This window comes from Oryza sativa, chromosome 11, assembly GCF_034140825.1.
Source record: "Oryza sativa Japonica Group chromosome 11, ASM3414082v1".
NCBI classification, from domain to species: Eukaryota; Viridiplantae; Streptophyta; class Magnoliopsida; order Poales; family Poaceae; genus Oryza; species Oryza sativa.
Window position 1 is genome coordinate 3,829,531 of NC_089045.1, and position 13,302 is coordinate 3,842,832.

The 13,302-nt window shown below is 42.5% G+C and overlaps 2 protein-coding genes across 2 annotated transcripts; one reads left to right on the forward strand and one right to left on the reverse strand.

The window, feature by feature from the left end:
• Window positions 1–1,395: 1,395 nt before the first annotated feature.
• Window positions 1,396–7,941, reverse strand: LOC4349921 (protein TPLATE). The gene is made up of 7 exons (XM_015761778.3): window positions 6,721–7,941; window positions 5,515–6,111; window positions 4,681–5,042; window positions 4,220–4,520; window positions 3,668–3,790; window positions 2,225–2,677; window positions 1,396–2,131 (listed from the first exon to the last, which is right to left on the reverse strand). Exons 1-7 carry the CDS (start codon window positions 7,843–7,845, stop codon window positions 1,631–1,633), a joined length of 3,462 nt encoding a protein of 1,153 aa, XP_015617264.1. The 5' UTR covers window positions 7,846–7,941; the 3' UTR covers window positions 1,396–1,630.
• Window positions 7,942–8,125: 184 nt separating this feature from the next.
• LOC4349922 (uncharacterized) lies at window positions 8,126–12,792 on the forward strand. The gene is made up of 11 exons (XM_015761130.3): window positions 8,126–8,237; window positions 8,808–9,077; window positions 9,164–9,275; window positions 9,376–9,457; window positions 9,595–9,682; window positions 9,781–9,864; window positions 10,526–10,622; window positions 10,722–10,809; window positions 11,239–11,344; window positions 11,442–11,636; window positions 12,111–12,792. Exons 2-11 carry the CDS (start codon window positions 8,808–8,810, stop codon window positions 12,555–12,557), a joined length of 1,569 nt encoding a protein of 522 aa, XP_015616616.1. The 5' UTR covers window positions 8,126–8,237; the 3' UTR covers window positions 12,558–12,792.
• Window positions 12,793–13,302: the final 510 nt, after the last annotated feature.

The window sequence follows — 13,302 nt, forward strand, 5'->3', positions numbered from 1 at the left end:
TTTCTTTTTCTTGAAGCAATTACAATTACTACTCCTGCTAGCAACACCTGATCTTTACCTCAACTAGAGTTGAGTTTGATAACCATGCATGATTAGTTTGGATGCGGGTCTGCAGTACTACTCACTGACATGTGGGCCCCACAGTCCCTCTGGCCCACATGCCAGTAGGCAGTACTGCGGATCTCAATTGGATTAGTTTAGCTAGCCTAGACACATGCAAAATCCTAATCAAAGAGCATCGATATGATTAATTACTTGGACATTTTTACTCATGAATGATAGATGAGTAGAGGGCAGTGGATCGATCCCATGCATGATCAAACAGAGACGATCGAGGAAGGTGTAGCATAGTACTGATTTTTCACGAATGCGCAAAAAGATTATACATCAATATATTACTCCCTACGTCCCATAATATAAGGGATTTTGAGTTTTTGCTTGTAATGTTTGACCATTCGTCTTATTCAAAAAATTTTGAAATTATTATTTATTTTATTTGTGACTTACTTTATTATCTACAGTACTTTAAGCACAACTTTTCGTTTTTTATATTTGCAAAAAAAATTTGAATAGGGAGTACTGCTAAATAAACGCTGCACCAATAGAGAGGGAAAGCATAGTAGTGATTGAGTCATTTGTTCTGTTCCACTATCATCACCACAGTTGGATTCTCCAGTTCTGAAATCTTGACGGTGAACCCTCCCCAGAACCCCATTTTCCAGCACCAACACACAATGAGAGTGAAATAATATAATCAGCATGCAGGTGACGCACAGAAAATATATATGGGTAAGTTAAAAGGACAGATACATGTGTAATGCATACATAAAATTGGAGTAAGAATGAGAAACTGATACAAAATTGTGAGGATAGGAAAAAGAATATACTAGTACATACGTTTCACACTACACCACGACGAAATTACAAATAGTTAAGAACATGTACACAATATCCCCTTTTAGAAATAGATCTTCTGGGCTAGCTACAAGCAACTGTTTCTCTTGTTTTTTTCTATTCAACAAGAATTTCAACCCTACGGCCTTCTACTTTTAATTGCTCCACAGCTTAAATTCGGTCACAGGACCCTTTTGGCATAATTGAAACTTGTGGACAAATCAGCTAGCTTCTGGGAAGGTAATAAAAAGCGGTGCTCTGCTTGAAGAAGTCATATTTTGCACAAACTTCCTTCAAGTCTGGTATTCAGGCATTCAGCTTGTGCAATCTTTAGTTGTACCCAATCTGAATGGGTTGATAAGCTTGGGGTTCCTTGCTTAATTGGATCTTGGTTGCATTCCCATTAAAAATACTTTCCGTTTGCTGCCAATCAAGGAGCTCGCTTGCCGGCATCTCCTTGTGCAGGACACCACAAGATGGCAGGAAAGATACGGGAGCGTGTTGACAAGATGGGCATATCATTCTACTCATTGTTCAGTTCCTGCGTCATCACCACCTCACTAGTCACCAGTAAGTGAAATCAGCAGGATAATACTGATAATACATACATACACAAAATGGGGGTAAAAGGGACACACATGTAATACATACACAAATTGGGGGCAAAAAATGAGAAACAGATACAAAATTGTACATGTGCCGCATGCCAAAAAAAAAGGAAAAAAAAAACAGAACCTCACTGTGCTTTCATGGCTTTCTCCTTGCACAGCTGATGCCACTCCTGCAGAACGGCCGCCTGGAGGGCACGGTGCTCAGCTTCCTCCGCCGTGAGCTTTGAAAGCGTCGAGGGGCCCTTGGGGTTCCCGAATTCATCCAGGTCCTCGTTTTGCTTCTTCTCCTCTTCCTCTTCTTCCTTTGTTTTCGCAGGCGGCACCTTCGGTTTGGCTGCCTTGAGCAGGGCTATTCTCTCCATGGAGATCTTCAGCCGCTCAGCGGCCGCGCTCTTCACCTCATCCTCGGGCATGTATTCCACGGCGCCATCGGTGATATCGTCCATCCAGCCCTGGAGGTCTGATTCGATCTCTCTTGTGATCGATTCATCGGATGCACGCACTACGAATTTGCAGATCATTGTGGTTGTTTCGTCGCCCAGATCAACGTTCCGGCTGACCTCGCTTGCACCAAAGATCATCATGCCCACAAATCCACCAAACCAAGTCTTCGCAGCGTAGCATAACTGTAGAAGATTCATTTGTTATAGTCCAATAGCCATGGTAATTCTGTAAGGAAAGATTCAAGGCAACAGTGTAACAGATTATCCAATGCTTACCTGGAACCCAGCTACTGTTCTGATGAAATGAGAGCAAACTTGATGGAAAGGCTTTGAAGAAATCGACTTCAACCCACTGAGGAAAGGAGAGCTATCATACTGCTGAGCAGCAGTGGCCTTGAAACCACTGCCTTCATATGTGTATGTGCCAGTGCACTCCACCATGGCTGGCAAACTTGGCCATAACCGGAAATACTCAACTGGAGAGCATTCATATGGCAAGAGAAGTTCAGCAAGAGGGATCTTGTATGGCTGGCAGCGCAAAACAACTGGCTCCCCAAGCTCTGCCCGAAATGCGCGCTTTTGCCTCGTCATTTGTGAGCTCTCTTCATAATCTCCTTCATAATCAGTAGATCCTACACTTCCATCAAATGGGTAGTACAAGACTTGAACCCAGAGGGAGCATCTCTCAAAATGTGAAACTCCGACAGTTACACTACTTTGGACTGGATCCTGCAGAATTAAAAAGGCATTTTTACACATAAAATAGATTAAATTTTGAATTAGTTGATCTATAATCCAATGTTAAAATTATTCTACCATCACCCTTTTAGTCTGCCAATTATCGCATGTTTGTATGTTGTTGACAATGCTATCCTGGAACAAGGTATACAACCTAAAAATCTCAAGGTTGATGGGAGATTTTAGGAGGGATTGGGAGTTTAGAGGAATGGGAAAAATATTTGGGATTAAAAATCAAATTAACATGTTGATCTCACCATCAATTCCCTCATCTAAACTCCCAATCCTCTTCCCTCAAATTTCCAAACAAGCCATCAAGGCCAGAGCGGGCTTGATGTACTGATTTACAGGTACCTACTAGTAGTATGATCCTATATATTAACTCCAAAAGATTTTGCTGTTATGGCTCCAAAAGAAAGGGTTTCAGGAGTAGTCTGTTACTTCCAAAAGTATAAAAAGTTTGCCAAATAGAGATTTTAGTGCATTTGCTGGTTATTTCAGGCATTTGATTCTAATGCAGCAATGCACTAATAAACAGAAGAGAAGAATAAATTAAAAGTTTAAACAGCAGCGCAATGGTGGATTTCATAGTCCGAAGTTAAGCTGAATGTTCTGTAAGTGTGCGTTATAGAATATTGAACTATCAACAGGCTGGTCAGATTATTTACTATACTGGATGAAGTAATATTTAAGTTCTGGTCAAAACTAAACTGAAAAGATCACTAGCGGTATTTAAGTTCTGGACAAAACAAAACTGAAAAGATTACTAGGGAAAGAAAACATCAGTTTAAACTATAGTCAAACCATTTAGTCATAAGCAAAACTATAATCGTAGAGTTTGTTTGCTCCAATTCTGGTTGATGTTGCAGTCTTGACAATAGTGTTATATTAGTACTATTTCAAATTATTGCTGGGTCATTGAAAGTCAAGTTCATAGAAAGAACAATAGAAAAATAGGTACAATTGGATCCATAGAAGCACCTGGGAAACAAGATTACGGAGGTGTCGAACGGTGCGGGAAAATCCATCCATGTAATACAGTGCTCCAGAGAGTCCAACTCGGATATCAACCCTGTTGAGCTCCGGCTCAGTCAAATTCAAGATCTGCAACAACACAAACTAGTCAAAAAACATGGTAATAATAAACAAGCAATAACAGATCTTAGAGCAAGCAATATATGCAGTTATTTTAACTTCAAACCAATCCAGTAATCTACCAAGATGGATAAGTGTTCTAACATGTCCCCACAAATTAGAATATATTGGCAGACTTCCAGTAGTATGTCTGCTTGCATAAGCATAAGAACGCCACTCCATAACTTGGATAATAAAAAAACAGTTGTACGGTTGGCAGAAAACCACAACAAATTTACAACAAAAAAAAACTATTGCCATGCTGGGGTCAAATATTAGTGTATTTTAAGTTCAGAAATTATCATGACAGAACCAGCATTTAACAGTGACCATGACAGAAACATTAATTCAATAAAAAGTATGAAATCAAATAGAGAAAAGAAGTCCATCAGGCCTTACCTTTAGATGCAGTGTGATTCTGCCATCAGTTGGATCTGCCAAATGATACGCTTCAATATAGCATGGATCACTGCTGCCGGTCAAAGTATACGCTTTTGGGAGCTCTTTATGCAAAGTACCAATCCCTTTTGTCTGTAGCAGACTCAACTGTGTGGGACTTGGCCTCCAGAGCTCCAGAATAGCTTTATGTACTAACCCCTCCAATTTCCTGTCTTGAGCAGCAGACGCCTCTGAAAACTGGACGGTGAGTTTGTGGTGGCTAAATGGATAATCCCCTGTGGCATCACCTACGCCCACCCACCTGAATGACATATCAGAAAAGTAGACAATTATTATATTTATTTCATAATGCATGTTCTAGTAGACAACTTTCTTTCAGGTATAATATTTTCGTTCTTTATCTATGTGAACACTTCAACCTCCGCGGAGAATTTGTTACTCAAGTTCCAAAATACACTCACCTGTTATCTGGATGGCTTGTCACATATTTTATTATCTGCAAGACATAACGTGACTGATGTTTGGTGACAAAATCAGCTGAAGTACTTGCTCTATATTCTTCCAATTCTTTACTGAGGAGCTGGCCAGCTCTTGCATTTCTTGTTCCCAAACGTTGGGCACATATGAGGACAGACTGCATATCTTGTATCCTATTCGATGTAGTGGTAGAGGATTCGGTGTTGAATAAAATCTTGTGCATGTTAGATATGATAATATTCAGTGGATCCTCTGGGTCATCAGCTAAGAGAGGATCCAGACCTTCAAGATCGAAGTGTTCAGAAATCGCCCATATCAACCGTGATGATATTCTTGGGGTATGGACCTGAAAAGAAATTAAGATTTAACAATTTGGCAGAGTAACCTGTACTTTAAAAGCGTCAAAAAGTAAATAGAGAAACTACATCGCTATTGTTCTTTTATTAACCAGTTCCAACTTGGAGGGCATCTTTTAAATGGCTGTGTAAAATAACATAGAGCAAGAGCACATATACACTGTTAAAGCATTGACAAGCAGATGCTTTTCTGATTTTCTAAATAAGATACAAGACTTATAGAAGAGGTTGATTTTAATGCATAAGTTTTTACAGGAGTTAGATACACGAGACATGTTAAAGTAACACCTAATAAATGTTCGCATGGAAAATAATATAGAATAGAAATTGTGACATACTAGTATTTATTTGATTGATGAATGGAGCATAGAATAGTACAGAACAATGTAGAATTGCACCAAAATAAAATACGCTATTATGTTCGTGCTTTAAATATTTAAGATAAAAAACAACGACCACAACCTCACGAAGATCCCTGATAAGCTGCAGCTGTAAATTTCTAAGTCTTGTCTCATTTAGAATCTGATCTTGGGATGCACCAGCCTTAATTGTCTTTACACCACCCCTAGTATCATATATATGACAAAGCCGAACAAGTAACTTCAGATAGCAATCAATTGCATAGGTGCGCCCATTACAATCCCAGAGAACACAAGGCCTGCAAACTTCTACCACATCCAAAGCAGGTTCTGTCCAATTCAATGCACCATAACCAGTTCCATAGGCTAATGCTCCTATAACTCTGCTCTCTGTGCCAGAATTATTCTGCTCAGGTAGTGGAAGCGATAGCTGGAAACAACTTTCAACCAGGGAAGCAACCAGCTCTTCCCTGAACAAGCTTTTGCTTGTAATGCTGTTTAGGTCGTCCTTCGCCCTTACATCCTCAAAAAGAGAGATCACATCTGTTCCTGGAACAGGCTTCTGACCTCTTCGAACACTCTCCTTTGCAAAAAGATCAACACAAAGAGCAGTCCGACAAATACATGCCAATGCATGCATACGATCTGATTCGGCTCTCAAGTTTCTCACCATCTGAAGAAGTCTTTTGAACAGAGACACCTGTGTCATAAAACATGCTTTTGTAAATTGATCTTGGAATAAATTAACATTATGACACTCACATATTCTTCAGAAGGCATGCACAGAAGGGAAGAAACTGATAGAACTAATTAATAGCCATATTTGAAAAGTTTATGTTTTCAAGCATGGATCAGACAATAGCAAGGGATCAACTTGAATTTCAACATTAGAGAATTCCAGCTTAGACCATTAGTAACTACTACCAGTCAATGATAGTAGAACTAAGGGCCTGTTTGACACAGCTACAGCTCCAACTCCACCCCTCCTGGAGCTGGAGCTCAGCCAAACAGTTTCAGCTCCACCAAAACTGGGAGTGGAGTTGGGTGGAGCTCTCTCACAAAATGTACTAGAGTTGTGGAGCTGGGTTTAAGCAGCTCCACAACTCCACTCCAGACTCAACTCCTGGAGTTATATTTAGGAGTTGAGCTGTACCAAACAGGCCCTAAGAACCAGGGTACCGACTCCAAGGATCCTTAATCATAAAGTTGGTTTTGGGCTAAAAGAACAATTAGTGAATATATGATAGAAAATAGCTAAACATAATCATCAAATTCGCTAGGCTAAAGTAAGATGATGTAAGGTCAGCACCTGCATTCCGAGATCCAACAAATGGAGATTGGTCACAACAGCCCTAACAATCGTCTCCCTCATCGATGAGAACTCTTGCCGGTCCCATAGTGTAAGAATTGCAGTAGTGGCAGCCGAAGCCCACTCCGGCTTACCTCCAGGTACATCTGCAAGTGCCAGCATATTGATCCCCACCTCGAACACCAGCGGCGGATCCAGAGAGCTAAGGAAAGGCAGCAAGTGTGAGACGATGTCTGACACCCCAACCAACTTCTCTGCGCTCGATTCCACGCTATCGGCAATAGTAGTGTCCCCTGGCTTGGCAATCCGCCGCAGCGTGTTCACCGCGCCAGAAGCGACCATTTTCGCTGCGTGCACAAGAGGGTACACGGTGACCCGGAATCTCTCTACGGGCATCACCATGGACCGGGCAATGAGCATGTTGCGCCTTGACCAGATGAAATTGATGGCATCCGCCGCCCACTGAGCACGCACGGCGAGCGCGCCCTCGCCGTCGACAAGCTTGTCCCCGGCAAGCCGGCTCATGCGGCGCGCGTCCAGCTCCTGGAAGAGCCTAGCCAGCGCCTCAAACGCCGCGGCGGCCACGGCGTCGGCGGAGTCCAGCGCGAGCTCCGCCAGGCGTCCCCACCACGTGGTGGCGTGCGCCATGAGCGACGGGTTGGAGGAGCACATGAGCGCGAGGTCGTCCCGCGGGAGGAGCGAGGAGAGCGAGGTCACCGCCGCGAGGCGGAGCGACTCGGCGGGGGAGGAGAGCGCGGCGGCGATGTCGGCGTGGGCCGAGGAGAGGAGCGACGGGAGGAGGTGGGAAGGGAGCGAGGGGAACGAGGCGATGGACGAGGCGGCGACGTCCGGGTCCGGGAAGGAGAGGTCGGAGGCGAGGGAGGAGAGCAGCAGCGGGTCGAGGAGGTCGGGGGGCAGCGGGAGAGCGCGGAGGAGGTCGAGCGCGAGGCGCTTGCATACCGCCGACGACGGCGCCGCCAGGATCTCGGTCGCCACGGTGCGCGCCACCGCGGACACGTCCCGCCCCGCCGCGCACTGCTGCAGCGCCTGCAGCAGCGCCGACGACTGCCGCAGCGCGTCCGACGACCTCAGGTCGGCCGTGATCTGCGCCACGAGGAGGTCCATCTCGCCGCCGGCGATCGCCGGAGATGGGGGAGATGGGAGGTGGGTGGTACCGTGGTGGTGGTCGCAGATCTGGAGAGGAGAGGAGAACGCGAGCACGAGAAGGTAACGAAGAGTCAGTGCTACTACTGACAAGTGGGGTCCAATGCCAGCGAGGTCGATGGAGCTCGATCTGGACCGTCGGTGCAAACACGATCGGACGGTGGAGGACGATCCAAAGGCAGATTCCGCTTGCTTCTCGGCGTGCGCGATAATAACAACTCTCGCGCCCTCGCCTCGCCTCGCCGCCTTTTCTTCGCCATCTTTTTCGATTTCATCAGCGACGGCTGCGGCGGTGGTTGGTCTCGTCGAATCCTCTCCACCGGAGCATCACCTCGATCGGCTCGAAGGTGAAGGTAATCCCTCTCGTTGCCCCCCTCCTCCTTCGCTGCTCTATCGATCAATCCGATAGCGTGGTGATTGGTGAATCGATTGGGGTTAGATTGATCTGAGATTTTTCGCTCTGCCCTTGCTTTCGGTGTACAATGCGGTGTGATTCCGGGTCCTTTTTTTTTTGGCTCCGAACCATCCAGTTTGCTGCGGATTAATTTTGAGTTGCAATAGTTGCAGTTTGTTTGCAAACGACCTAGGAGATTGTTTTTAATTATTTTGATGCCTACGGTGAAGTTGGGATTGTTGTTTTTGGCCCTATGTTGCGTCGCGATGCACCATCCATGGAACCTCCATTCGTTATGAATTCGTGGTGGATGGGGGTTCTAGTTGATGATTCTAATGCAATGAGGAATCAAGGATTATCTGGATTATCTGCATTTTAATCCTCCTCATGATCCTGCTTTGGCTAATTGCGCTTATTTGTATTATATTAATCAAGGGGCAATCCTAGGCTTAGTAATTCAAGTGCAAACAATCCAATGCGCCATTGTTTTTCATAGTTGGATTTGTTCTGTTGGTGGCATGCATTGCAGATGACGGTGGCATATCTGAAGGAGATGCCGTCCACACCATCAATACCAAGCTGTACGAGTGGGATGCGATCCGTAGCCGCTCGGTTGCTCGGTGCTGGGACTGGAACCCGTCCACTCAGCTTTGTGGGGAGCAATGGTGTCGGTGGCCGGTCTGCCTCGGGGAGCTGCCATGCCGGTCAATCGCGAGCTTTGGTGAACTATGATGATGACAGGGGCACCTACATCATCTTCAACATTGCCGACTCACTGTTCATCAGAGATCTCAACTATGTATGTTCTCGGTATCCCCTTGCTTCCTTATACAAGTATTATATTCCGAGGTTTAGTTTGTCTGATCGAATTGTTAATCCAATCAGCGTCGTCCGGTAAAGCGCATTTGCTTCAGTGATATGAAACCACTTTGTCATGCATTTGACTCGGAGGCCAAGGATGGACATGACCTTATCGTTGGGTTCTTGTCAGGAGAAGGTCTGTTGGGTGTTCTCGGATTTGGAGTTCTTTGCTCTTGGTATTGAATCATGTCTATCAATAAGGGTTTTTTTTATATATTTTTTGTTCATTTGTGTAGTCTATTCAATGTCATTGAGGCAGCAGTTGAAGGAACCTGGTCCTGAGCCCATTGCACTTCAACACTTCTTCAACACCAACAGGCATGTGTTTGAAGTGCTTGCAAAACTTAACCATAAAAACGGATAAATGATAATTGTGTGGCTTCTATGGTTGTGTATCTTTGTATTTTGTTATTAAACTGCGGTTCTGTTTGATTTTGGATAAGCTTGTATTGCAGCCGGTGTACTGGTGTTGCATGGGTACCTGGGCATGAAGGATTTTTTGTTGTCAGCAATGCTGATGGAAATTTGTTTGTGTATGACAAAGTAAGCCCAAGCCCAAAACTTATTCTAGAATGTTATTGCTAAGTATCATACTTAATTAAGTAGAGTTTGAACTGATTAATTTTCTTTTACATGACCAGTCCAAGGATGTAAATACTGATTGGACATTTCCAACTGTAGAGGATCAAAGTGAGATGAAGATTTCATATGCAAAGTCTAGTAAGGTATCTTAAGTATCTTTATATATTTCTACTAAAAATATGCATTTACATGTCACTGACACTCTATATATTTTACTGAAAATTCATTTTGTTGAATTATCAATGTCAAATGAGATGGTTCAATATGAGGTGACAAGTGAAATACATGCTAGGACATCCTCTGTTCAGAAGGGAAAAAAATGTTTCAGATGAACTCCACTGCTGAATTTGATGCAATGTTACCCTATAGACATAACATGTGTTGATTTAATAATTTGCGGGCTATGCTAGTCATAAATTTAGGCTTATAGGATAGTTGTATACAATTTTCGAGTAATGCTCTGATCCTAACATATCAATTATTTGTCACTCCAAATATTTGCACTTTGAGACATGGGTCCCAAGACCAGATTTTCTTTTTCTTTTTTATTTTTGAAACGATGTCCCAATGCCAGATTTCAGTGAAACAGTGTGATGGAATGAAACAAGTGCATCTTTTTTGTGTGATTGGTGTGTGTTGGAGGCAAATCCTCAGTATACCAAAGGCCATGTTAGAACCAACATCTATCAACCTGAAAATTAGCTATTGTTGGGATTCAAGGAACACTTTTGAGATGTTCTTGAAGATGAAGCTTTGAAACAATTGCTGTTATGATTGATTTTGTGATTTGCAATTGCACTCCAGAGCAATCCAGTTGCAAGATGGCACATCTGTCAAGGTGCAATCAATGCCATTTCCTTTTCGCCAGATGGAACTTACTTGGCAACCATTGGACGAGACGGTAATTTCTGTCCAAAAACCCAATATTCAAGATTTTTGCAAATGAAAGGTTCCCCGCGTTCATAGCAACATTGTACTAACGTTGTTCAATCATATCCAGGTTATTTACGAGTGTTTGACTTTGCAAAGGAGCAACTAATATTTGGTGGGAAAAGTTATTTTGGGGCTCTATTGTGTTGCTCTTGGAGGTAATGCCAACGCATCTATTGTTGCACTGGCATAAGACACTTATTTTGTCTCACCTATATATTTTGAATCCAGAAATCAAATATTTCGTCGAAATTTTAAGTATGTCGTTAATGAAAACATGATATAATAGTTTATATATCTATTTTTACACACTTTCATCAGTTCCTTTTGTAACCCTGTTGGTAATCTGTCGATCACATAAACCATATTTGCTTTGGGTCAATAATTATTCATAGTGTTTCACCTGTTATATTTTGCATGCTGTCATGGCTCACTGTAGAATGTAGAGTTTTCAAAACCCTCTAGCCATCATCTGAGTTTTTCTTTTTTGGTGAATGGGCTAGTTTAGGCATGCTATCATCATACCTTTAATACTTATCTCTATAGAACCTGGAAGGTGATATTTGATTATGCTCTCCATATTTCAGCACGGATGGTAAATATCTATTATCAGGCGGTGAAGATGATCTTGTGCAAGTGTGGAGCATGCATGACAGAAAGATGGTTGCATGGGGAGAGGGGCATAAGTCATGGGTAATATTATCATTACATTTGCCCCTTTTCTCTTAGTAGCATGTTGATGCTTCCCATTAAACCTAAACTTTGAGGCTAAATTATCTTTGTTGGTCAGGTTAGCGCAGTTGCATTTGATTCGTACTGGTCCCCACCAAAACCGTATGAAAGAAAACAAAATAGCATGCATCGCTTCGCTTCACCAAAATCGGATGAAGCAGAAGAAGATCCCATATATTCCTTCGCTTCACCAAAATCAGATGAAACAAAAGAAAATACCAATATCATGTATCGCTTCGCTTCTATTGGTCAGGTACCGAGAATTTTATATAAAACAAAAAGGTTTATAAATTCACAGTCGTAAATTGACAATTGAAATTACTATGGTTTGTTTTAACAATTAGTTGATCATTAATAAAGATGTTTATTTTTCTAAACTTGTGATTGCCATAACAATTCAAAATTATAACAATATCTGTTGTTCCATTGGTTGCTTGTTGGTTTCTTTAGGAGACTTTGCATTTATTAACACTGGCCATGTTTTAACGATTCATGCTTTTCTCACTTGACTAAATTATTCATGAGCCAACATGATGCATGATGCTTCACTAACTTCAATTCTCAGTAGCAAGTTTGCTACACCTGTCACTAAAAACATGCTGCTCAATGCTCTTTCTGTTCCTTTCTCCCCTTTGATTGAACATATTGTTTTTCGCTACTTTTTCCCCCCGCAAGACTAATACCAACACTAACACTCTGCCTTCTTTTTTTTTTTGCATGCAACTAGGATGCCCAGCTGCTTCTCTGGGATCTAACTAAGGATGAGCTTAATGTGTCACTAACCCATGCTTCCAGCTGCTCAGAATCATCTAGCAGTGGAAGCTGCTCAGCGTCATCTAGCAGTGGAAGCTCTTCTACAGAAGACAGGGACAAAGAATTCCCCCTTGGCTTCCTTCACCCTTCTCCACGGCTGCAAGAAGTACCAAAGCTCTCACCTGAGGTTGCTCATCTGGTCGGCGTGGAACCCCTCTTCACACTGGAATTCACCAGCGAATCGGTTATCACCGTATGTCGCAGGGGGCGAATCACCACCAGGCCAAGAGAAGAAATCGACAATGAAACTGAAACCGACCAGCAGCATCCTGGTTCTTCCAAGCTGGTCATAGGCAATGGCACGGGAAACTATTCTAATCCTTCGAGGGGATGTTCCCTCGTTTGCTCAAAAACCATCTAAATGGTTATGAAAAATTTGACAACATTCATACAACACATATATACAACTTCACAAAATCTTAAGTCCAAACTCAACTCACACGTCGAGATATAAAAAAAGACAAATTCAGCGTATGAATAGTAGCGTACTGTTTATATCTAAATTTGTCTTTTTTGTTTCTCGATGTGTAGATCGAATTTGAACATGAATTTTGGTGGACTAGTAGGTATCATTATACTCTACATTGTCAATTTTTTTCAGATTTTTTCACAACTATTTGCATCGAATTTAGAAGAAAAAGGTATACGAGGGGATATCCCCTTGAGGGATTAGAATCCACTCCGGCAATGGCACCTCTCCGAATAAGAATACGGTAGCATCAACATCAAATGAAGCAGGTTTTTTCAGCTCTAGCAGCTTCAAGCAACCACTAGCTATGAAATTCATGTGATTGATGGAGTAGATTTCATGGAAGCAGGACTCGCTTGTCAAGCTCCCAGTGATGGATGAATGAATGCTTTGTTTGTACCTCCATAGATAGATAGACAGTGGTAAAATTAAGAAAACAAAAGAAAATTGCTCGTGTACAGAGTCATATATTGTGTAGCTAGGTGAGTAGTAGTACAAGTTGACTAGCTGTCCCATGTTATTAGGATGGTCGTTAGTAACATTTCAGTAGGTTTACGCATTCCTTTTCTTAAATCATGTGCTGTGGATTCCATTGAGTTGTAAATTTGACTTTAGAAGGCATCATTAGGTGAGTTCA